At 38.5% G+C, this 26466-nt stretch overlaps 1 protein-coding gene across 1 annotated transcript in view; it reads left to right on the forward strand.

The window, feature by feature from the left end:
* Window positions 1–6184: 6184 nt before the first annotated feature.
* Window positions 6185–26466, forward strand: part of NDUFS4 (NADH:ubiquinone oxidoreductase subunit S4) — a 48769-nt gene continuing 28487 nt past the window's right edge. Inside the window, exons 1-2 of the mRNA XM_086770274.1 lie at window positions 6185–6342; window positions 25868–25946. Of these exons, the coding sequence (XP_086626400.1) occupies window positions 6257–6342; window positions 25868–25946 (165 nt within the window). The 5' untranslated portion in view covers window positions 6185–6256. The remainder of the gene's footprint in view (window positions 6343–25867; window positions 25947–26466) is intronic.

Below are 26466 nucleotides of genomic sequence, written 5' to 3' on the forward strand. Positions count from 1 at the left end.
TCTCCCTTCAATGAAACTGGTGCCATACAGTATCTGTAGTTGATGCCATTCAAAAACCAGGCAAGAAGAAGAAGAAGTGAGAGCCTAGTTTAAATAATCAAATTTCTCTTAAAGAGCAATGGTACTCTGCACAGTACCTCTTGTGAAATCTGACTCCAAAATGAGTTTATACATCCAAATGAAGATCAGATCAGTGAGAGGAGAGCTTCAAATTGCACAGAGCAAAGGAAAAGAAAATAAAGTTGCAAATGAGACAAAAAAAATGTTAGATTCAATGTTATTCCATACCTCCAAATAAATTAACAAAGTAATCTTTCTCAGAATTTCTTTTCCTAAATTCCCAAACGTGTGTATTTATTTTAGCTTAACTAAGTTTGCTGTTTTCACAAGGAATTAGAATCCTTTAGATATACATAGTTGAAAAAAATAATTACTTTTCAGTAATACATCAAGAAACATTTCCTAATTTTGAATGAAAGGGAAATAGAGTTCAGAAAAATTGTACTCCTACTGCACTACATATTATTCTACGATACAGTGTTTTCAGCAATATTATATAATGACAATTTAAAATCTTTTTATCCCATATTAACCAGTTTAATTTTTTTTATCCTAAATCCCATGTATTATTTCACAAAGCTCCTAAAATCTCATTATCTGAATTTAGAGTTTAAAACCTATCCAAAATGTCAAGTATATATTTCTATAACCGTTGGCTAGAGAGGAGCCCTTTAATTTTTGCAGCATGAATTGGAAGATCAAGCACCAGTCAGAGTCATACTCTGTCAAGACTGGAGAGAAACATTTCCTGAAGTCTTCATTTTCCAGGAATCTCAGGAAACACTAAGAAGGAAGAATGACTATCATTAGCAGTATCGATCAAGGAGCGTCTGACCTGGACAGCTAAAAGGACTAGAATCTCTAAGAATTGCTCTCCTTTTATTATTCTAAGACTCTCCCACTAACAAGTACTCAGGCACATCCAGAATTTTTCAAAAATCACATGAGAAAGCAGACGGCTATAAGAATTCAAAGACTAAAATCTGCTTTACCTCCAGTTAAATAAATAAATAAATAAATAGAAGAAGAAGAAGTAGAAATTACCCTACAGATGTTAATAATTGTCTGGGGTGGGAGGCGGGAAGGAGGAGGCTGGCTTCTAAGTAAACAATGCAAAAAAAGACAAAGAGGTCCCTGCTGATGTAAAACAATAAAAGCAGTTTTCTCAGCAGTGTCAGCTTAGCAAGCCTGAGGGTCTGTATTTTAAACCCCAGTGGCCTGACGTCACTCACCCTGATGGTGTGTGTGAAGGAAGCTATCTCTCTGCGATGACCGACCTGAAAAGTGTTTTCAAAGCCCAGTGGGCTAATGTCACTCACACCGACGGTGGATGGTGGGATCTCTCAGGGTGGCAGCCTGGGGGAAGTGAGATGCAACACCAGCAGCCGACCATCACTCACTCTGATGGCAGGGGGTCAGCTGGGATTCTTTGGTGGCCTCCCGGGCAATAGTTAAAAAGAAGATTTTGGTTCACATGTCAATGTCTAGCTTGAAAGCAGGGAGTATAAAAAGTGATTTTTCTTTTTTTTTTTTAATTGTGGTTCACCAGTGGCAGCAGTGCAGCCAGGAAGGGGAGTTTCCCTGCAAGGCCGTTTGATTGCATGTGAAGCTTACAATGGAGTTGGCTCTGCCTGGTTTTAATTTTTTTCTCCCATATGAGCTGAGATGTTTTATTCCCCCATACCAAAAGGGGGGAAAAATTAAATCCAGACAGCTCCAACTGCACTTTAAATTTCATATGCAATCAAACAGACTTCAAGAATATTGTCAGCTTCCTTACCAACCTGTCTGCCATATAGAGAATGTAAATAAATACTAAAATCCCAAAACATCATGTTCTTATGCTAACTCATCTTTTAATGCAGAAATTGACATTTGGGACAAATTGTCTCATTAAAATTATCCTGACATCTAAAGCATGATAAGGTTTGCAAAAGACTATATATAAGGAATAGTCTTTGTTCCACTGCAAATACCCAAAAAGCTTGAAGTGTAACTACAGCTAATTATTTCATCAGCAAAATAAATTACTTTGGACAGAATGGAGCCAAAAGAGTCACTACTTACAGAGTAAGGTCTTACAAAGATAAAATTTTCAAACTAAAAATTAGTATTTTAAAAACCAAGTTCCAGTCATATAAAAGTTAATTAATGTGGATTACTTAGTCTATGTTAAGGTGCTATGCTTAAATGTCTGAAGAGTTAGAATCTGAGAGTTATCCAACATTGAAATCACAGCTTCTGCATGTAAAAGCAATACAATCACAAACAAAATGAAACTAGGAATACACACAGCTATAGCCAGTATAATCAGTTTGCTTGTATGTTGTACCCCTTCTCTACTAGCTCTTTGCCACATCAGACTGTTGAGATCTTTGAGACTGATGCTATTGTTTCCTATATAGTTCCTCTGTGCCACCCAGGAGAAAACAAACCAATTCAAAGCAACAATACATTAAGGAACAGCTCTAGAATTCTGCTGGTCACTGCTAACTGTGGTTTACCAAGATGATGAAATTTGTTCCAGAATTTATTTGCTTGGGCATAGAGTAAAGCTGTGCAACCTCACTCTTGCAGGAAAAAAAGTAAAAGGTTAAATTCTCCTTTCCAATTCTCACAATGTGCGCAGCTCACATATGTGAAGAAAAAATATGACTCTAACTCCAATAAGCTTTCTCATAGTGTGAGACAATAGGAACTGTGAGCATACTGTACAGCACAATAAGTGCTGGCACATGCACTGTTTCAGTCTAGAGGGACAGTATTTCAGAGTATATCAGTGACAGAAGACCAGCTTGTAGCCAGAACTATGAATTAACAGTTTAAGCCTTCATAAAAGTACGAATTTAGAATGATTCTTCTGCAGTTACCTCAAAAATTGACACATTGAATTATTTTGGGGAATACTAAGACACAATGATTTTTAAAAGTGTTGTATTACAAGTGTGAATACATTTACACAAACTCAAGCCAATCAGGTAAAACTGTATATATCCAATTTAAACTTATATAAGAGTATCTTACAGGTCTACTTCTAAATCTGAGGAAATAGTGGGAGACAGAAAAACTCGTATGTCTCCCTTTCTCAGGCACCAGACTGCAGGGGACTGATGGTGCATATTAATTTCACGGTAAACTGTGTACTTGGAATTGCCACACATGCTGTCCCTGGAGAGTTACGGTTATTTGTCTTGAAATAGTCTCTCATGTGTTTGTGACTACTATACAATAATACTTCAGCAACAAATGCTATGGTTACATTTATGTTAGTAAATAAACAGTTCAAAGGACCCTTTTGTACCCTTGATGCAGCTCAGCTTACGTGGCACAGCTCACATCCATGGAGCTAAACTCTTTCCCCTCTTCTCCCCTGCTCCAAAAAAACAATCCAAAACCCAGAATGGCCTCATCCACACGGCTTATTAGGAACAGTCCCAGGCCCACGCTAGTTCCCAGACTGTGCTCAGACATTGTTTGGGACGGTGCTAATTGGCCAGGGCCAAAGTGGTTCCAGGGACTGTGCTAGCAATTAGCAGCACGTTCATTTGTGCACATGCTCACATCCATCAGTCGCTGTGGTCTAGCACAAGTCTGTCCTGCCTCTGCAGCTGCCAAAGGCAGCTCCTGAATTTGGCACCCTCCTTTGATAGATTCAGTTAATGAGGTGGCAGCTCCAAATTCCAGCTGCTGCTTGCTAGCTCTGTCCTTCCTCCACCCAAAGAAGAGGTAGCAGGGAGAACAAGAGTTCAAAGAACTGAGCCACGTGAAGCACAGGAGCCTTCACATGCTGCCCAAACCACCAGCTCCCTCTCCGACAGCAAAGAAGACACCAGATACAAAGATTCTGAAAGCTGGATCTACCCTCAAGGTCTCCGGCTGAGCTATGACGATCTGCCAGCTCATGCAAAGTTGACAGACTCAAACAACTTGCCTCAGTTTACAGCGGAGATCTCAAGGGCAACGGGCCTCACCAAACCACTGGTGCCTTTGAACAGTTGTAAAACCTTCCTCTGCTTCTAGAAAAGATAGAACATTTCTCCTAGCTGAAGCACCACAAAAGGGACAAGTTTAGATTAGCTGAAGTAAATCTGAGTTGGGGTGAATGCCTCCTCTACCCTACCATCACTCAGGCACCAGAAAAAGATTTTGGAAGACCGAGAGAAAAAATCATGAATTGCTTGAGATGCAGATAATTCTTACTATGTCTATCTGCATGTGACTGAAGGTTCAGTGCAAGAGATAACACGTGTTATTAGGCTGACAGCTGACATAGTTGAAAAAAAAAAAACCCAGATAAAACTTTGGGGAACAGAGTTTTTCAAGTCTTTCTCTCAAAAGCCCTGAAGAAAAACTGGTAAGTTCAAAAGTTTAGGGTATTTTCCCACCTGCATTTAACAAAGTTTATCACCTCCCCATATAAGCCATTTCAATTCATCATTGCTACCAAATTACTCCTGCTGTCTGTCTTACTACATCTGACTTTGAACACATTCACTAATGATCGAAAAAATAATTTTAAATATTCCCATCTGTAAAATCACACTATTTGTCAATCATTGTCCTATAGTATGCTGCCCAGAAAGATTTTTCACTTTTCTTCTCTTTCTGCAGCATTGTTGCTGTTTTGAAAGGGAAAAGAGTACACAATTTCCCTTCCCCACAATTCAGAAATATTTGACAGGAAGAAATTTGAGAGTGGAAAGTTCTAACAGGATGATTTACAACAGAAAGTATTTTGCAACCTTTGCCTAATACAAAGACTATGAAATAATGGCTCTAGGTCTGACATTTAATTAGGATTATATAATACAGGGATGTTGCTTGTTTGTTCTCACTGGAAATTGATGCTCTGTTGATTTGATAATTGCAGAAAACATTCGTTGAAAGTTTGTTTAACTTTTCATTAGAACTGTTCTTCCGTCTTCCTTTATTTGGGCCAGGAAAATAATGAATTCACTTGCTTGCGCAGAATTTTTGTATCTGACCCTGTCAAACTGTGCTGTCAAAATCGAGAACAAGGCTGGCTTCTCCTGGAGCAACTCAGAAACAGTTAGTCAAAATCAACATCTCCTCTTGTAGGAATTTCAAAACTTTTTTGTTTAACAAACTTCTAAGTACTTTTTCAGTTTTCTAGTAACATTGAAGCTGAAACTTTAGCTAAGCTTCTTTCAAAATGTCAGCAGATTTTAACATAATCAGAAGAATTTTAAGAAGAAGAATTTTAAGAAGTCTTCCCCTCCCCCCTCCCCGCCCCAGAACCAAAAGCTTTTCAGTCCTTCAGGGTTATTACAGATCGTGCTGTAACACTGTGCTTTTGCACCATGCATTTCCGGAAACGTTAGGTCATTTGAGCTTTTTTTTTTGCACTGAACAAGATTGTATTTGACTCTTGCTTTACAGCTATCTGTCTTCTTTAACCAGTAATACAGCACCATAACACTTCCAGGGCATATTGTTATTTACTTTCATTTTACAGTTAATGTATTAAAAATGTAACTCCACTTCAAGACAATAGGAGTCTTGCCAGTCTTCTTTGCTTGAATATAGGAAATAAGGCTGGAATTGGCTTAACAACAGGATAGAGCTCCTAGAAGTACAACAGTATGTTAGAACCTTATCTTAGTGAACCAAGCACATGGATCCATTTTAGATAGTGAGACTGAGAAATAAGTTTAAAAACAGGTGCAAGGAGATACACCAAAGCTCTGATGTCTTTGTACAGAGTGAAGCATAATGTAAAAGACTTCGTCTGTGAAACGTCATGGGAAAGAACGGGGACAAAAATATCCATCCGACAGCTTTTGTGGCCAAGCAGGAAGGTTTCCAGGCGTCGCGGGGGGGACACCAAGCCTCGGAGGCCGCCGTGCCCGCCCCGGAGACACAGACGCCGGCCAGGCCAGCCACCTTGCCAGGGGGCTGGCGAGGCCGCCAGGCCCGCAGGCCTGCGCCATCTGTCCCCTGACATCGAGAAGACGGCATGGCGCCCGACGCTGCCAGATAATGTTTCTGGGCCGTTTCTAGCAGTCCTCAAACATTCCCTTTCCCGCTTCCACATCCCTCTATGCACTGCACGCTCTTCCTTACCGTGCCCGCCCCTCCCGCTCCCTCTTTCCGCCCTCGCTTTCGCGTTTCCTGTCTGGGCGGAGGAGGTTTGGCCCTGCGACGCCGCCGTCTCCGAGTGCCTGCGGCGAGCGTCATGGCGGCGGCTCTCTCAATGTCAGCGGCTCTGAGGCACCTTGTCGTGAGGAGAGGGGCTGCCGCGGCCCGCCTGTCGCCGGCCAGGTAACGGGCACCGCGGGCGTTCCGCTGGCCGGCCGAGCGGCAGTGCCGCAGCCAGGGGCCCGCCGGCGGCGGCCCGCAGGGGCGGCCGCGCTGCCGAGGAGGCTGACCTGGGCCTAGGGCTTTGCCGCAGCCGCCTCGGGCGCTGGGCCGGGGGGGCCGCGCAGGGCCCCGCCGCGAGCAGGGGGCGGCCGGGCTGCCGGCGGGCACCTGGCCGAGCCCTTCCTGTGGGGCTGTACGTGTCTGTCCCTGTCTGTGCTGGCTGTTTCCCTCGCTGTGACCGCCCGCCCGGTGTCCTTGCGGCACCCGGAGGTCGGGAGCTGGTCGAAACGGCAGAGGGGCCGTGCCGTGCCCGGCGTGGTGGGCAGCGTTTGCCCTGCTGCCGGGGAGCTGGAGAAAGCTCCTTCCGTCGCCAGCACCGTCTTCCCAGAGATTTGCACCCCTTTGCCCCGTTCTGTACCATGTAGCTTTTCCTGTCTGCCCTCTCCCCAAGGTCTGTTACTTTTTTTCAAGGGGTACATAACTACTCTTTCACTGATTCCTCAAAATAATGCTGGAAATCACTTTATAATTTTTGGTGGCAGTTTGCTGTTTGTTTCTTTAGTGCAGAGACCTGTACTGAAAGTCCAGTACATGACCCAGCCTCTAGTTGAAGACATATGCATGTGTTTGTTTCTGTGCATGTCACAGGACTTGGGTTTTTGTAAAACTCCCTTCTAGTCGGGAGAAAACACATAGTTCAATGCCATTAACTTATAATTTGGAGGCTTTGCTTTTCCATACTACTTAAGTCTTTACATATGCATATAAGATAGTTTCAGTAATTTTTAAAAATCTGTAGGGTCTTTATGGATACATATGCACAGAAAGCTATATATATGCAAACAGAGAGAAAGAAGGACTATGGCTATACTACACTTTTTATACTCTGACTGTCCCATTGGTTGCTGCTGCTGCCTTTCTTAGAATGGCCCCTGTTTTACAGTGCTGAAGATTAATCCTCTGTCTCATAAAAATGCCTTGGAATCTGTGAATATGAGTTTAGGAGTTCCTCTATGCTAATGCACAATCTTAGTGCTCATGTTTGGCTGCTAGTTTCTGCCCTTCGTTTAGTCCTCTGTGGTGTTGACACAACTGTTGCCTGTGCCATGTGGTAAATCGGATCAGTCAACTGATTCAGGTTAAAAATAATTTTGTTTGCTTTAAAGTTTTACCAGTCCACCTTTTAAGAAGTTATTTCAGAACAAATAGTGGGATATAGCAGGGGTGGGAATGAACAGCAGGGAAGTGTGAGATAGGGACTCTCAAGCTGGCGTTTCTTCCAGGAAATGTATTTTTTTAAATAGTGTCCTGGGCTCCTTCCCTGCCACACAGGGAGTCTGAAGAGTTAGTGTCCCTTAGTATTTTCAGTAAGAAGGAGATTGAAGGTAGTTGCCTGAGGGGGACTGGAACTTATGTTTTGCATTCTGTAGGACAGTGGCCTGATCAGAAATCTCCAGATTTCTTGGGGAAGAGACAGGGAAGAGCACTATTAGTCTCTTTTACTTAAAGTTTTACACATCTTTGCAATCATTGCATGTTGGAGAACTGAGAATAAAATTTTCCCTTAGAACAAGGAAAAGATGTTCCAAAATAAGATAGTAGTTTTGGCAGTAGGAAGGAGCCATGAAGGCTATCATTCATTGCATAGCTTTTGTAAAGTAGTTATTTTCTTGTTGAAGCAGGCAGTGAAACTTAGATCTTTGCTGTACTCAGTTACTGTTTTATATGAAAAATACTGTTAAGCAGCCTCTGCAGTCTCCCTGCTTGGAAAGGAGAATCAAAGTACAGAATTTCAGAAAAGGATTCAGAGCTCTGAATTTTAAATTCAAGATGTCTTCCTGCAGCTAATAGCAAGGTAATGAAATTCTATGGAGGGGCATGGGAGAAAGTGTATCTTTTGCTTTTCTGCTTTCTATTGCTTCTTGAAAGCAGCTGTTTGGTTTGTTTTACTGTGTAGATACCTTTTTTACATGCCATATAATCCTTCATATTTTACCAGAAATCTAAATGACTCCAATATCATAAATTTCGGTAGGCAAGTAGATGCCTCAAAGCTTGGCAGTATATGAGTCCCATTTCTAGCTTCAGTATCTCGCATCTCATTTTGTAAAAAAGGAATAAAGAAACTTCACTACCTCACAGAATTCTTAATGATCTTATAATATAAACAACTTAAGCTTATTGTCCAGTTATTTTCAGCAGCTATCCAAAATCCTGCTTCTTTGGGAAGCCAACTGTTTGCCACATATATTGCAATTGGATATACAGATCCTGTGATAATGATTTCCTTTCAGAAGGGCTTTTGACAGATGCAGTTTGGTGGAAGTAGCTTCTTTGTTACAACAAATTCAGAATGTATTTGAAGTCTTTGTCTATGTAATTTCTTATTAGAGTAATCTGTATATTTGTCAATCTGTAGAAGGAGTGTACTGTACCAGTATGCTATATGCGTGTCTTAAAGTAAATATAGGTGTTAGAATTACTAATAAAAGAACACTGTTCTTAGGAGATGACTGGAGAAGATGCTGGAATTGTCAACAGTGAGAGATTTTGAATAAATCTTCCATCACTTCAGCACTATGCTTTTGTTTACTGAAATTCAGAGTAAGGTTTGGTCAAGTGTAGTACGACTTGGTTAAATTACAGTTTCAAGTTATTTGTCTAAATTAGTTTATGAGAGTAATACGGCTTATTGTTTAAGCACTATGAGATTAAAGTTAAAACCTTCAAGCAGTAGTTTTATTTGCAGTGGGTTTGTTTTTTTGCAGATTTTTGCATGTGAAGCTTCTGATAGTTCTCCAGTTTTGAGAATGGCAATTCCAGAATAATATATATATGATTTTGAAAATTGTTCCCAAAATCACTTTCCAGTAGTCACAAGAGAGATTCTATTCTGATTTATAGAATCATGGAATTGTTGAGGTTGGAAAAGACCTTTAAGATCCTTAGAGTCCAACAAACTAATACTGCCAAGTTCACCACTAAACCATGTCCTTAAGTGCCACATCTACACATCTTTTAAATACCTCAATTTCTATTAGTTATATTTGGTTCTTACAAGTGTTATGACATCCTCTAATGGAAAGATTGAATTTATCAGTATGTGTTTAAGTGCTTCAAAATACACATATCCAAGCTGCTTGATGATTCTGAACTGGTTACTGGTAACACAACAAAGAAATAAATGTTCGATCCTAAGTTAAGAGAACATGCAGCAACATTCCTCATCTCTTTAGGAATTTCTGTGTGTCTAGTTTAAGTCACTGAAACGGTGGTTACTGAGTCCATCATTATTCTTTATGGCAGTGAGCCTAATAGCCCATCAGCAGATGGCTTGAGCTGTTAAAGAAAGTAGAATTGCTACCTAAAAAAAAGTAGTTCTGCAGGATTTAACTTCATCAACAACTTCATCTGCAAACAGTACCTGGAATAAAATTTCAGGATAAGACCGGGGGAAAAGTTATTTGAGGTCTTGTCCATGATGTCTAAGTGGTGTTTATTCATAAGGGAAAAAGACCTTTTAAATTATCTATTCAACTTGAATTTTACAATTTCATCTTGGATATCTATTTTGTTTTTAATGCGTATCAGAGAAAGTATAGTGAATCAGACTATCTTGCAACACAGTAGTACAGCTGTAAACTAAAATGCTGAATAAAGCTCTAGGGAGTTTTTTGGTCATAAGATTGTGGTGACATGGAGGGTTGGAGTAAACTCAAGTTGAAAGATGTGGAGAGACAAATGGACATAGCAAGGGGAGAAAAAGATGAAAAACACTACAGTTTGTACACGTAGTGTAAGTTTAAAAAGGCAGCAGTGAGTGTTTGTCTGATCTTGAAGACAGTCTGAAACAGTACTGGGAGAAGTAGATGCTCCATATATCTAAGTGTGTAATTCATTAAAAACCCATTCTCTTTGATTCTCTCCACACTGCTCAAATAATGCTTGTATGCCTAAGAGAGGGTCTAGTAGCCGAATCTTTCATATTCACTGACTGAAAGCATCATCAGTGGATTGTTGGGTTGTTTTTTTTTTTTGTCATGTGTTCTTTGATGATGATCTGGTGTCTGGCTCTTGTGAAGGCAGGCCCTCTTTCCCCATTAGTTTTGCATGCTTTGAGGGAGAGGAGGAGATTTCTGACAAATACGGTGACTTGGGTCCTTTTGCAGTACTTTACGTAGGATCTCAGAGTTGGTAATCCATCACTGCTTGCTTCTGTCCTGTAAGAGTTGATGGGACAACAGCATACTGTCTTAATTGTGACTGTGGTATTGTTCATGGATATGCACCTTTATTACGAGGTTGGAGTGGCTCTGGTGAACCAGAATGGTGTTTTAGATTTTCTGCTGTTGGCTTCTCTGTTTGGCATTATGGGAAGCAGGGTGTAAGAGTGCCCGCTATTTCCTTTAAAATGGAAAGAAGCAGCTTTGGCAAACCCTCATGGAGGAAAGAAAATGTTGAATGTAATTAAACTTTAGATCAGTAGGATATTGCTGTCAAACTGAAGAATTCTGTTACAGATTAGAGAAATAAAAAAGTGGAAAATACCATGGAGCCGCCTTCTAATGCACAACTTGTCTTCCAGTGAGCTAAGATCAAGATCATTCTTCTTGTTAAAATTGTATGGGATTCCCATAATGTTTCTTAAAGTTCAAGTACTTTCAGTAGGTGAGGAAGAGAATGGGTAAGACTTGAAAGTAAGAGGGGCAGAAGGGCAAAAGTGGTTAGAAATGCCAAAGTTTGAGAATGGGAGCAAGGGAGACTTGTTCTGGAAATGACTGTTTTTCTAGTGTAATTGTGGAGAAGTAGAGCAGGCGTTATGACAGCAAAATGTTCTGGATGAGGCTTAAATTTCTGTTCATTATTGGGCATATAACTTTAAGTGGCTTACTTTAATTACATTTGGTTCCTTCACTTTTGGAATTAGAAACCCAAAGGAGGAGAAATGACAGCCTTTTCAGCAAGAGAAGGTTTAATAGAGACAAGCAGACAGACGTTTAAGGTATGTTTGTGTTGAAAGATAACTAGTGAGTGAGTGATGTGCTTGCTTCTGCACTAGAACAACTGAAAGCTTTTCTTACCAGCTCTGTGGCAACTAGTCATTGTGGGCTTGGAATCTGAAGTTTGGCATAGCTTTAAAAAAACATTATTACGTATCAGAATAACTTTTCCTCTAAATCTTATGATCTGAGATCTTTTCTTCTGATCTGATCTGAGAATCTTCTCTCTACTTTGAAGCTTTGAAGAGGAGTGGAAATAAAAATAAAAAGCAAAACCCCACCAAACCAGAAAAAATCCTGAAAAAAAAAGCCTTGAAAGGTAGAGGTGACACTAGTATACTAAAACAGAAGGACATAATAATTTCCTTTAGGGACTAAATAATTTAAAATCTATTCTGACCCTGCATTTGAAAATTACGCTTGCTTTGTTTTCTAAATGAAACTTCCAACTTATTTATGGAAAAGGCTTTCATGTTGGCATTTCCTAAATATTTAGTATCTTGAAGTATGAGATAAATGTATTTTTAGAACTTGTTACAATGACTTCAAGCACATTTTTTGTTGAATAAATAAATACATTGATAGAAAGACTATGAAATGCCATATGGATACGTGTAGAAGAGGAATTTGAATGCCAGCTGTCAATAGATAGAATTTCAAATCTACGTTGAGAAAGTAATAAATTTGCTTTAATGATGGTGGTTCACCAGGTTTAAGTCATACTGGAAAGATATTACTTTTTAGGTAATGAAAATGACCTTGGTGTTGCCTTAATTTACGTTTGAGCATTAACCTTGTTATTCTATTATACATCTTAACTTGATGCAATATTTATATATGATTGGAAAAGCCCAGAAGACAGTTGGGGTTGTATTTTTGACTGATAGGAACTGTCACTTTCAAAGCTGTTCTTCACAAAAACAGACACTATCAAAATACGCCAGTGAGATTCAGAAGTTAAGTTCCAAAACTCAAAAAACCTGAAAATTTAATTGGTCCCATTTACCTCAATAACATGCTGCTTTGTCCTTTTGCTCGTAACTAGACAGATGCAAAATCAGTATCTGATAACTTCTTTTTTGGGAAGGAAATAAATGCAAATCAAATCAACATTAGGAATTAGTAGACCACTGTATAGCTCTCAGTGTGTTAGACCAATGTAACAGGTCTTCCCTGTGGCACTGTGGGAAATTTCACTTATTGTTAAGCCCGTATACCTAGTATGGTAATAATTTCTCATAATCCCCAACCTTGTGATTCTTTCTGTAATTTTTTTTTTTTTTTTAAGGAATTTGTGAACTTTAAGTGTGCTTGAAAACAATGTTAGACATAAGGTAAATTTCTGGAGATACAAAGACAGTGTCACTATTTTGTTCTGTCTGGGACGAACACAGAGTCTTATTCATAGTTATTATGTTTTATGTGATTGTGATGCAAGGAAATATCTGTTCTTAAACTTGTGCGTTTTTGGTGCTTTGAAAGTAGACCGCGTCTGTTTGCGATTTTTTGGTTACCATAGGGCCTGAAATTCATTTTCAATATTTTGAGAAAAATTTGAAGTTAAAGATGTCCCACCCTGCCAGACAGCTATTGATTTTTCTGCTGTTGACCAAATTGTCTGTGGTAGATGAAATAGTCTGTTGTAAGAGATTGAAATGTTAAGAGGCTTATCCTGTTAGCAGTTAGTTGACTGCTTACAAACAGTTTTTTTAAAAAATCTTCTTTTGTACTAATTGTTTCATTTTTATAACTGTTAAGAGCTTGTTGTTTTACGTTTTATCCATGTACATGTTTTCATTCTCATGACAGTACAGTGAATTTTTATAAGCTTTTAAAATTCTTTTGTAAGAATTTGACTGAGTACATTACAAAGCATACCTCCAAACTGTCTTAAGATCACGTTTATTCATTTTCACCTTTATTGTTTCTAATAAAAAATATTGTTAAACTAGCAGGAGGCAAGCTGAACAGTTAACATCACCTTCTTTATAATGCATATTTCCATATTTCCTGAGAAATGAATGGCATATTTCTGTTTGAGCTTCAAAATGCAGTTGTTCCCTTCTAGCAGTGTAGCAGTATGTTTAGTAACGTTTTGTTAACAAGCCACTTTCTAGCTGCAGTAATTTCTGGCTGTCTTAATCTTCCCTTGACCTGCGACTGATGTTGAGGAAGTAAATTAACTTTTGACTCAACTAGACAGAATGTAGGCAGCTCCAGAATGTGTGTGGGCAAACAGTTATTGCAGCTGTTTATTCCATATTAACATGGAAGACTTAATAAACAACTTCTATTCATTATTTTTTAAAAATCAGATTTCATTGATTTTATAGAAGATATTTGAAGACCTGTCTTTTATGAATGTATGCTCTGTATGTAAACTCATGTTCTGATGTTGTAATTTGCTATCAGTCTAATGAAATAATTTTTTACTAAATGTAAGTGATGCCATTTGTATTAAAATACAAACCAAAATTTTGTTGCAGAGGATAACTGTTTAATTTTTAATCTTTTCTGTGTATTTCGGTAGTTTTAAGTAGAAATTTTTATGGGTGTTGTGTCTGATGTCAATAGTGTTCAGAAGTACCATGTCATTATAAAACTAACGATATGTTTGTGGCTATTAAAAGACACAAGAACAAACAAGAGGCTTACTACTTTCTGTAGAACCACTGTATTTTAAATGAAGGAAAAAAATGCAGAGCTCTTCATACAGTATCTTTGACTGTTCTGTCATGTATTCAAGGAGTATTTGTGTGTGCTGCGTAAGTTATCTGAAGGGAAGTTCTGCAGCAGTGATGTTTTGTCATATGTCAGTGTTGATTGTGCCTGCCAGAGAAAGAGACAAATAATCGAATGTTGTTGTCTGAACCGGAATTCAAGAATAAGGTTTGCATTTGAAGCACCAGTTTTGCCTTAAGGGTTTGTTCCACTTTAGAAAAGAGTGAGCAATAGCGAGGCTTGCAGTCTCCTTTCAGAGAGCTAATAGCTGCTCAGATAGTAAGAATATGAAAAGAGACTGGCAAAAGGAAAGAATAGTACCAGTGGGAGAGGAGAGGGTCGGTGTATAAGTAAGAGTACAAAAGAACACACAAGTAGGTTAGCTGATGAGGTTATTTTTATTCTCAAAGGTGAGTTGTCCAAAAAACCTTGTAAGGTATTTTTACATTAATACATAGTGGTAAATGGAAAGAAAATGAGGTAACATAATTATGGAACAACAGGGCACTCAAGCTTTCTTTTAAAGCAGACTTCATTTAAGTAGCTTGGCAGTTTCATTATGTTACTCTTGTAACACACAATAATTTATCCATCGTCAGTTTAAAGAATTGTTGTCCCAAGACTACAGATGCTGATACATCTCTAGAAAAAAGGACTTTTTTTTTTTTTTTTCTCCTCTAAGGTATTGCCATGTGATTGTTACTTGCACTTGATGTAGAACAGCAGTTAAAGCTTTGATGTGATATTTTTTTTAAACTTCCGTTGGAGGCACTTGCATAGGTTGTTTACATTGCAGCCAGTCATTTGTTTTAAGCTAAAGACAGATGAGTATTGTAGAAGCTAATTAGTCACACTAGTACCCACAATAAAAAACCTATATGGTTAGTGTCTTTTTTAAAGAGATAAGATTTAAAATTGCTCATTATAGAGACATTGCATAAAAATTAAATCCTCTGATTTGGTTGCAAAGTAATGATACTGAAAACCAAGTGTTAATATATTGCATACATTGGAAAAAAATGAATTTAATAGGAATTAATGGCTAGCAAAGGGTCAGGGAGCAGTAAGGGCTGGCTGCTCCTGAAGGTAAGGCAGGCTGGAAGTTGGGGGTGATTGCAGTAGGAACAGTGCCCTCACTTATCAGGGTGTAATCCCACATCATCTATACATGAGGGGACCTGGGTGGTGGTAATAGAATCATAGAATAGTTTGGGCTGGAAGGGACCTTTAAAGGTCGTCTAGTCCAACCCCCCTGGTCTAGGCTGTCCAGACCAGGTTGCTCAGAGCCCCATCCAGCCTGGCCTTGAATGTTTCTGGGGATGGGGCATCCACCACCTCTCTGGGCAACCTGTTCAGTGTTCCACCACCCTTATTCGAAAAAATGTCTTCCTTGTGTCTAGATTGAATCTACTTCCCTCTACTTTAAAACATTACTCCTCATCCTATTGCAACAGGCCCTGCTGAAGAGGTTCTCCTCATCTTTCCTGTAGGCCCCCTTTAGGTACTGGAAGACCACTATAAGGTCTCCCCAGAGCCTCCTCTTCTCCAAGCTGAACAGCCCCAACTCTCTCAGTCTGTCCTCATAGGAGAGGTGCTCCAGCCCTCTGATCATCTTTGTGACCCTCCTCTGGACTCACTCCAATAGGTACATCTCCTTCTTATGTTGGAGGATCCAGAGCTGGATGCAGTATTCCAGGTCCATCAACAGTCCTAGACACAGAGAAGTCATGAACAAGGTCTGGAGTCCGTCTGGTGAGTCCAGTCAGGAGCAAAAGGAACCAGAGACAGGTTTGGAATGTGTGTCTGAAGTCCATCCAGGCAACAGGGTCTGAACAGCACTGGAGTCATACTGCAAGTTGGGTGAGGGGTCTAGCCAGGTTCAGAGACAAGACCTAGAGCCAGGGCTGGAGGTGGGTGCACTGAATGGTGTCACTCAGGCAAGGGCTGAAGGCCCAGAGCTGAGTTTAAACGGAGCTCCAGGGCCACAGGCAGCAGGTGTTCATGGAGGCCAGGGGTGAGTCTAGTCACAGCCGTTAAGACCTGTTAGCACCCTTAGGGTCCTGATGCATGGTCTGACAGAGTTTGTCTTCAAATTATTAGTATTAGAGCACAAGCTGACTTGAAACTTCAAATTATATTTATGCATGTAAAGTGGCACCATTGGTGCATCTTCTGTATATAACTCAATAGGCAAAGATTTATTGAAATATCATGAGGTCTGTTCCACTTGTGTGTGAAAATGAAATTGGAAGTACAATTGGAAATATATCAACAAAGGAGTGATGTGGACAGGCAGAAGAATTGAGAAATGAGCTGTGGTGTGATTAAGGTATGTGATATAATAGTAGCTAAGGTACCTGATAACTGTGGAGTTGCAACAGTTCAAAGAAGAATTCAGGACATATCTTGATGTCAGGCAGGAAATCAGAGTGAGGTGGCTGAGACAAGGCAGAGTTGACAAAGCAAGAATGAAATAAAATCATATGCAGTAATATTCAAATCTATTCCCATCCCATTCCCATCTAGCTGAGAGCATGCAGTTCTGAAAAGTGGCCTGCTTCTGTATGTTGCATTCCATTAATGAGGCATTTGTCTGTCTCTAATTGGCTTTTATGAAGTATAACAAACATAAATTAATAATTTTTTTTTTTGTAGCTGCCCGACGACTGAGGATTACTAGCCAAATAGCTTAATTGACTTTTTGTGAACCGTTGTAAACCAAGATGTAGTTTTACAGTAACACTTTAAAGGATTCTTTTTTGTACTGTAGTTTAGTAGTTTACAATTCAAGTGTTTGAGATCATTAAATAAAAAGAAGTTGCCTTTATGCCATGTTTTCAGACCTTGCTATTACTGTAGATTATTAGAATAAGTATTACTTAAGCCTGTAAGTGCAGTCTAATAGAAAGGCTATATCAGAGGAAAGGGTAGGGATGAAATACAGGACCATACTATGCCATAAGCCAGTTTGCAAACACAGAGAAATCTTTAGTCTTTTTTTTTTTTGTTTAATTTTACATGATTCAAAGGCTCTTGTTCAAAATGCACAAACTTCCCTAAGACAGAGGTGGGTTGTGGAACGTAAGTTTCATTCCTCACAGTTTTGGAATTAAACCCTTTGACTTTTGTTGTTCTTACTATAAAGAGAGCACAGTTTTTAGTTATTGTCTAGTTGTATGAATGCCTGAATGTGTATGTGTGGGGAGAAATTTGACATTTAGAAAGCACAAACAGAGCAAATATGTCACCTGTGTATTTTGCGTTTACTCTCTACATGACTTTTCCCTCTTCCTTTTAAACTTTATTAGGCTTTCTATGTAGATAATGTGAAATTCAGTTGATAGTTGATATGGGTTGTGCAGCATTTCTAGTATTATTTGCCTTTCAGCTGACTTGCCTACAGGAAGTTTCCACTGGTTCATGGGGAACCTGCTGTTCTCAGATTGTGATCTGAGGTTAATTTCTCAGATGAGGTCTTCGGGATTGAAGAGTAGCATGTAATGAAATCGCTGATTAGCTACTGTACAGGTGGCAGTAGTTCAGAGCTCTTGTCACCTGACGGCAGTTGGACATCTTATAGATATTATGTGTTCTATTGCTGTAAAAGTAGTACATAGATCTCCTTTCATAATGAGGTTTATTATTTCTGCTACAAAAATATTTAAATAATTTTGGGTCATTTTATTCTTAACATGTTAAGCCCTTCTCTCAAAAGTGTTTCTAGTCTGGTGTAATCTGGAAGGGACCACTGGCATACTTTCAGTGACGCCTATATGGGGGTCTGTAATCACTGGCATGACTTTGTTCAGAAGTTTAGTTGCAAATAATGACTGAGTTTATGTCCAAGCACGTTGAGAAACAATCTGGTAGCAGCCTGGCACTTGCAGAGAACTGTTTCAGGATGTGCAGCCCTTGCTTGTGTGCTGACTTGAACCCAAGCTAGTTCTGTGGATTTTTGCCTGAACTGTTGCTCTGCTCAAGCTGTTTTAATTGTGTGTCTGCTTGTGCCATGCACATACCCACCTAATTAATGCTCCTGCAAGGCACAGCGCTCCAAACTGTGGTAGAGGCACCTGTGTAGCTCTGCAGGAGTAGGTTGTGCTTACTCTCTGGCCATTGCAGAGCTTTCTGAAGGTTGTGCTAGTCTTTGTTGTGTGCCTGGTGGTGTCAGCTCGATTAGCTGTCTAGAGACCATCTCAAATGGGCTCTGTTTGAGTCAGGGGCAGTGCAGGCTTGGCACTAAATCAGAGCTAACCTTACTCATTCCTTGTTGACCCTGAGAAGTTTGTTTAAACGAGGGAAGCTGATGGTGGGCAACTCAAGCCACGTCTTAGCAGAGCTGACTTTGTCCTGGGGACTTAACTGGAGTGCCATAGTGCTGTGGTCCTATGGTAGTTCTGGAAGGGCTGTGGCTGTGTTTGCATAGTGCTGTGGTTCAGCTGATACCTTGGTTGTCTGCAGATACGTCAATAGCATTTTCCTGTCTGTGGGATAATTAATGTAGAACCTAAAATAACTAAAATTTTATTGTTTTCTACTTAATAATTTGAATAACTTTGTACTTACTACTTGAAAATTTAAATAATTTAATATTTCTAGAGGCAGGTGACCTTAACATTTAGCTTTGAAGATGCACCCTAAGTTAAAAGCCACAAGTCAATGCTTAAAGCTTTTTTCGTATTTATTCAGTACATTTATATGGCTATTGCTTTTTTTTTTCACAGTGCAGATTTGCCTAACAAAAGTGCAATCAGTTCCTGCCCTGTTTTCCAAACACACACCTGGAAAATGTATATACATTTTTTGCATATGAATGTTTTAGTAAGTAGATGCAGTGTTTATATATCTCTGTTTCAGTTTTTGTCTTTTTTTTGTTACTTTAATGCAGAAGTTTCACTAGTTTAGATTAAATAAATTGATATTCCTTTCATCCATTCAGAAACATTATTTACTGTGCTTATAATTTAACATTATTTTGTAGGCAAAAGAACAATTATGATGTGCCAGTACTGTCTGAGAATGTCACTATTTATAAATGGGGAACTTGCGTTTCCTCCAAACCCAAAAGTTGCTTATGCAGTTCATACTATAAAATAGAACTACACAGTCTCCACAGGCAGTGTTTGGCATTATATTGCGTATTTTGTGTATATTGGGAGGTAATAAGAATAGTAAATGTATTCTGGTAAGATACCATTGGCTCTGTTAAGTCTTTATCATTTTAGTTACAATAATGAATCTAATACCAAGGACGTATTATCCCACTCTATTTAAGTAAGTTCACCTCTCACAAAAACAACTTTACAAGCTATCTTTATAGAAATCCATTACACTGCGGCTGAATACTGTGATCTGCACTGTATTTGACATTGTATGACAGGCAGTCATTAATGTCTGTATTTTATATGAGAGAACATTATGCTGATTTGTTTTTAGTCTGCTTAATTGCAGTGTGTGACTAGGTTAGATGCTGTGGAAGTTCTGAGCTGATGGTGTTTCCATGTTCTTTTTGTTCAGAATTTAATGTCTTTATGGTGGCTGTGCACTGTGACATTTGTATTATTCCTGATAAATGCCATAATATTACAAAAGTTGGTTTTCTAGGAATGATTATCTGTTCAGTGTATTGAATGGTTCATCACAGCTTCTGCTTCTGAATATGCATGTATTCGTAGCTACTGGCGCCCTGGTCATTCAGTATCAGAATATATAAAAAGCCATTTAGACTTACTTCTTAATGACTGCCTTCATTTTTCATGAGGCATGTGGGGTTTTGTTCAAGACTGTTTCATCTCTGTTTATAGTGATCTGATTACCTGTGCTGTGATATCTGGTTTTCTTTAACATATCTCCAAGAGTTGACCAAAAGGGGGTGCTAGTAGATCAAACAGTCAGATATGTTACATAAAGAGGTTAATGAGTCTTTTTATGTGCAATGAATTAAATCTCAGCTACTGAATTAAATCACGTAAATATAAGTTTTCACATCTGGGTGTTGTGTAACATGCCAGTCACACAATTGCTCTTCGTGGAAGGCAAATTCATACTTTGTAAATATGGCTGCTTCTCACCTTCCACTAGGCTTGTGGGGGATTCTTTGTGACATTTCCAGAGTCTCTGTGGCATGCATTCTCTTCTGTAAGACTTCCATTCATTCTTTCCATTTGTGTGGTTGAAAACCAAAAGCATATAGGGGTTAACCATAGGTTATTTAGCAGATACTTAAGAAGTTCAAATTTGTTGAATTTTAGAGATTGACGACAGATATCCAAACCTACCAAGGTAAATGTTCAAGTCAAATGCCTTAATATCTTTCATCCTGATATCGCAAAAGACTTTCACTGTCCGCTTTCTTACTGTTTAATTTCTCTAGTTCAACAGAACTGGTTAATGGGGGCCTGTAATGTAAGAAAGGAAGAGGAGACAGAAGTATGTCCCCTGAAACAGGGAACTGTGCTGTGTCCTTATCCCACAGTGGGATAAGATGGTCAAGAGACCTGATACTAGTATGAACACTGTAGTAAAGACTGGAGAACTTCGAATGTCTTCTCAATGGACTCCTCCATTTGTGTAGCAGAGATGTGGAAGCCATTTGTGACTTTGCTGGAACAGCAGATGACAATGATGGTGCAATGGGAGTACACGCTTCCTGTGGAAGGCTTGTGGTTAGAAGATCACAGCATTTGTTTTTCCAGGATTTGCAGTGCCTGTAGAGATTAATAAACTCCACAAATTCACATTTTCACTAGTAGTCACTGTTAATTCATTCTGTGTTACTGAGATAATGTAAGAGTATTTTTACAAGTATTTAATAAGAAAACCATGTAGTTACGTTCAATTGTACTGTTGAAATAAATATAATGAAATTGTAATAAATACATAAATTATTAAATTATAATAGTGTCAAATGATGATACATATAGATCAAGTTTAAGGAATTTAAATGCACAGCACAATGGCACAGGGTGGGAGGAAAATACCACCTTCATAACTGCAACCCAAATGACAATTTGAGTGGTGGTCTCTCTAGCCTAAGGAGCTGCTATACGTTCATGCCAAGTTATCCATGTTTGTGGAAATGCAAAGACATCTCCATGTTTGTAGGACAGCGTAATGTGTAGAAAACAAAGAAGAAATCTTCCATTAAGGGAGTGCCTAGGAGATTTGAAAGAGGGAACATACTTGGAGAGGCGGAGTGTGATCCCAGATGCACCTAAAGGAGAAAGACCCAGAAAGACAAACTTCAGCAAGATGAGAATTTTGCTGTCTGAGTCCCTGTGGACTAAGTGTGGCATCTTCACCAGCCCTACAGCCAGGCCTCCTTGATGAAAAAAAAGCTTTTTGGGGACTAGAAGACCTTGTGAAGGGTTGATTGTAATCCAAGAAGCTGCAGATTGGATTAGCCACATACATTAATGTGGGATACTGTGGGAAAGTATCTGCAAGATCATTAAGGACATGGGTGACATTTTTTTATAAACCTTAATTTTACTTTTATCTATGTAATTTTGAAGGGTTTTTGTTTTAAGAGCTAACTGTTCTAATAAACTCAGGCTTTTACATTTAAAAGCTTTTTCATCACTACGGAGCTCACTATAAGAAAAATGTTTGGGCAGATCAAAAATGGATTGGTGGCCAGCTTGGAGTCTTGTCACTCTTTGCTTATTAGATAGGAACTGTGAAGAAAGTTTGTCTGATCTATGTTTTGAATGGGACATTAATGAGCCTAGAAGGTAGCAGGGTTTATTGTTGCTAGCTATCATGTGTAAAATTTTCTGAATAGTTTCTGAGCTTTAGAATTCTATTACTGATCTATTTCTTATCATTTAAAGTATTCAGTGTACAGTAACTTTAAATCAGAGTTTGATTAGTCTTGGAAGAGGGTAAGAAATGGAACTTCCTGCTCTTAAGGTCTCATCCAAAGATGTTTTGACAGGGAAAAAAAGAGTGCATAAGCAGTCAAAAAGAGGCAAAACGGGATGTGGAACTATATTGCTTACAAAGAGAAAGGAAGAAAGCAGATTACCTTTCTAAACGTCAGTAGCAGAAGAAAGGAGGAGAACTGTGTGAGAATGGAACTGTAAAAAAGTATGTTTTATACTTTTGCAAGTTTATCCATCACAAAAAGGTACCTAAAGGTCAAGGTGGATGTGGGCAGAAGTAAGTATTATTGGGAATTTTGTGATAATTACTTTACTGTTGAGGACAGAATAAAAGGTTTAAATTGAATAGTCACTTCAGTGATTTACATTGCAAATTCATTTAATTTGAAGATAAATGTTGTAAAGTTTATACAATTTCTAAGGGGAAATGTGAGTGATGAAATGATACTTGTCAGGGGAGTTTGAAAAGAGAGGATTGTGTGAAAGAGATCTGTTTCTTGGATATTTTCTCAGTTAAGTGACTGACATTAGGGACAAACTTGCAGTGAAACCTGCTGAAAATTAAACAAGCACTCTGGGAATCAAGTAACACTTTCTATTAACTTTTGAATAGTAGTATTTAGATCACATGATACTTCAGACTTGCTGGTATTTCTAAGCTCTAGGTTACTTTCCTATGAGAAATACAACAAATGGAAAGATCAACAGCCTGTCATCTTTAAAGCAAAACTGGTGTTTTATGTATTTTTACACAGAGACACCTCCATGGACTTCTGGTTCATGTTCTTAATCTAGTCCAAATGCCAGTTTTGAACCACTTTTCAAATGTGGAGTTCTTAAGGAAAGTATGTTCTTTCCAACTTGTTATGATCCAGGGATGGACAGAAGGCTGGGCATTTAAGAAAGGTACAAGGTTGCAAATTCTAATAACATTTGGGCTTTTTCCACAATGGTGTAATCAAGAGAAATGTCTTTGAAAAAATGGAGCAGAAGTTGGCTTAGGTTAGTAAACCATCTGTCTGCTTTTGTAGAAGAACTAAAACATCATGGAGAGCTGGAAAGTGTGATGCCTTGCAATTTTTTTGAAGTTGGCAGAGACATCTTGTGGAAAACAATCAGCTCCCTCTTTATGCTGTATAGAGGCATCTCAGAGAGAGGTTCTGCCCATCTTTAATCTGGTGGGATTTTTGCCCTGCTCTTCTGTATTAACTAGAATAGTATGAAATCTCTTTAATTTTTTTTTCTGCAAATAGAGATATTTCCAAAATGAGCAATCATCTGAGTAAAACCAATGTGAAGTGGCATAACACTGAGTGAAGAAGGCAGGGCATGGAATGACATTTACACTTTTCAAAGCTGATTAATGCTTTTCAAAATTAAAAAAAAAAAAAACCAAACCACAAAGCAACCAACACCAACTTCAGATTGAATTGTTCTACATTTTCTTTCAGATTGCATTTATATTACCAGAAAAAGTGTGATTCTGATCAGCCTTACTAAAAGCCTGGCATATTCAAATCTTTACATAATCATCAGACCTGTCCGCAGAGCAAGGTGCAGAGAACTTCTCGATTCAGAGTTTAAATTGTTGCTATCTGGAAAGGACCAATTTGGTTGCATAGTCCTGTGTCCTTTGGCTGTATAGTAAACACTGTATCACACGGAGTTCTAGAATACCTGCAGATACTACTTTGACACTAAAATTAATGGAGTGGAGCAGAAACTAATTTTCCTATTATAGTGTTTTTCCCTTGTTTAAGGTTAGAAATTTTGTGGCTTTAGCTACTTAGCACTGGAGCTCAAGTGTAATGCTGCCATTCTGAAGGCTTTTAGGATAACTTATGTCTTCATGTGTTCTTGAATAAGAACCATCTAAGCCATTTGTTGTAGGATACTGCACTATATGTCTATTCTGGGTTTACGATGTATTGTTTTACATGTACAAATTAAAAAATGGCAACTATGCTGAGCCAGGAGCTCTCTGGGACAGAGATTTTGAGCTAACAGAGTAGTTACCATTTTGATATTTATGAAATTCTTGTGCTCCCTTGCACTTGAAAACTTTATCTTGTTCTTCAGTGTACCCTTCCAGACAGATTTTGTCATTTTAAATAGCAATAAATGTGTCTGTCCATTCCACAAAGTTGGGTGATTCTGTAAACTTTGTGCTTTGGGTTTGTTTTTCATGATGTGGAGATTTTTTTATGTTGTTGGCAAATGGAAGGTAAGTTAGTAGGGTGTAATCTGTGTTAGAAGTATAAATGTGTAGGAATCTGGATTTGAAATATTACTGAACTGAACTTTGTTCCAGTTGCTTACTTCTGTAAGATTCTTATGGCTTTCTTTATAGCTATTAATTTCAAATTCTTTTCTACTGTAGGTTTTACCTCCTGAAAACTTCAGCATGCTAATATTGTCTGAAAACTATATGCTTATTTAGTTAATGTGTGAAATCCAATGCAGCTAGATTAATTAAATGGTTGAGTTCATATCTTCAAATGCATTCTCACCAGAATAAAAAAAAAAAAATAGGGGAGGATTTAAGATTAGAAGACACGGTGGATGCATGTGTTATGGAAACTGTTCCCCCAGTTGGGTCTTCCATGTTTAGTAGAATGGGCTTCCAGGCTTAGTAGAATGCAGTAGAAGAAACTCTTTTAGTTGCACAGGTTTTGAATGATTGTATGCAGGTTATTTGGTCCTGAGACACCTTTCACATTATTGACTATTTAACAGTTACAGTTTATGTGGAGAGGGGTTCGTTTGGGTAGTACTGCAGATTTTTGGAAAGTCTTGGAATTTGACTTTAAAAGCTGTGGTGTTTTAAAAGGCAGTTATAGATGGTTTCCTCAAAAATTAGGTAAATATTACCGATAGCATTAAATTACTAGAAGTGTGGTTCTAAGTATCCCATTGACAAATTTCAAAGTTCATTTGCATCTACAAGCATGTCTGACTTCCCAGAAGAACAGTTGAAAGTGACTTAGTACCTCTTACTGTTCGATTGTCTATATTCTTGCATTTTTGTGCCTCATTTGTTTAAAATGACCTTAATTAAATATGAAGCACACTATTAGCCCAGAGAATCGGGCTTTTTGGCTTGTTTCACTTGCTGTTGCATTATTTTCTCAGAAGGTTATTTGTACTCAAAGGGCCCAATCCTGACATTAGTGACATGATGCAAATGAAGGGCAAATTTTACTTCTTAATTCAGTGATGTGGAATTGTTCTGTGTTTCCATCTGTACTTTACAGGTTTCGTAATTACGCAAGAGGATTAATCGTATTTATTGGAAATGAATAAGCTGACCCATACTGATTTAGAAATCAAGCAAAATAGTTGTGAACTTTGCCCACTTGAAACCAGAAAATTTTCTTTGAATTATCAGCATAGGGCTTGTTTTTTGGGGGGGATTTTTTTTTTTTTTTTAAATTTGTTAACATTCTGTTGTTAAAGTGTAGAACTGGAGCTTTACCATTACAAATAGGTTTAGGATTTTTTTCCTCTGATGCCATCATTTTCACAGATCAGAGTTCTAGAATGCTTGCAACAGCCTTGTATTTTTCTGTCTGTTCGTGACAAACCAGCTACTGTACATTCATATAGAGCAGTACAGTCCTTGCCACTGGCAGACTCTCTGTGACAGAGAGCCTGTAGGCTGACATAAAGTGCAGCCTGTTGTGAACTGCTAAGTGGGAGTCTGCCAAAAACTCAGCAGACAGAACTAATTGGGGAGAAAAAGGATTTTTGTGCCCTCATCTCTCCCTCTTCAATTTTTTTTACAAGACGGATATTGTTAAAGTAACTTGTTTATGTAAGATTTGTCTGCCTCTATTTTCTCATTGCATGAATCATTTTTTAACTTCAAGTCTTGCACCGCAGGTCACTGAGCACTTCCACATGGCGACTGGCACAGGACCAAACTCGAGACACGCAACTCATCACAGTTGATGAAAAATTGGTAAGGGTTTTCTACTGCATACTGCTACGATACAGCCTTCAGGGTTATTTCTGCACAATAGGTATTCAGTATGGTATTCTGTGTTCTTCTAGGAAAGCCATATAAATGAACTACAAAGTAACAATCCTTCGTACATTTTTAAAGGGGATATGTGAAGGAAATGTGGCATTCAAAGTGTTAAACAATGTAAAATGATGAGTACCTTGTTTATCATTATTATATTTGGCCAAGGACCAGCATGAACTGTAGTTTAGAACAAATTTGTTCTTTTTGAAATCTGGGTATATTTTCTGTGTAGTGAAATTATAGAGAATTTGCCAGCTTCCTGAAATTGTCTTCATTAGGACCCGTATTACTAAAGAAACTGTGTAAAGAAGCATCATGCAAGACTATTGTTACTATGCACATATAGTCTAGCTTTTGAATATGCATGAAGGTTAGATTACAACTAGGAACAAATGCATAACATTCTTCTGCTAATCAGTAGCAGATCAGAAATTTGGCAATCTTTTCTTGTAAG

Source organism: Chlamydotis macqueenii, chromosome Z (assembly GCF_036417535.1).
Source record: "Chlamydotis macqueenii isolate bChlMac1 chromosome Z, bChlMac1.mat, whole genome shotgun sequence".
In the NCBI taxonomy this organism is placed as follows: Eukaryota; Metazoa; Chordata; class Aves; order Otidiformes; family Otididae; genus Chlamydotis; species Chlamydotis macqueenii.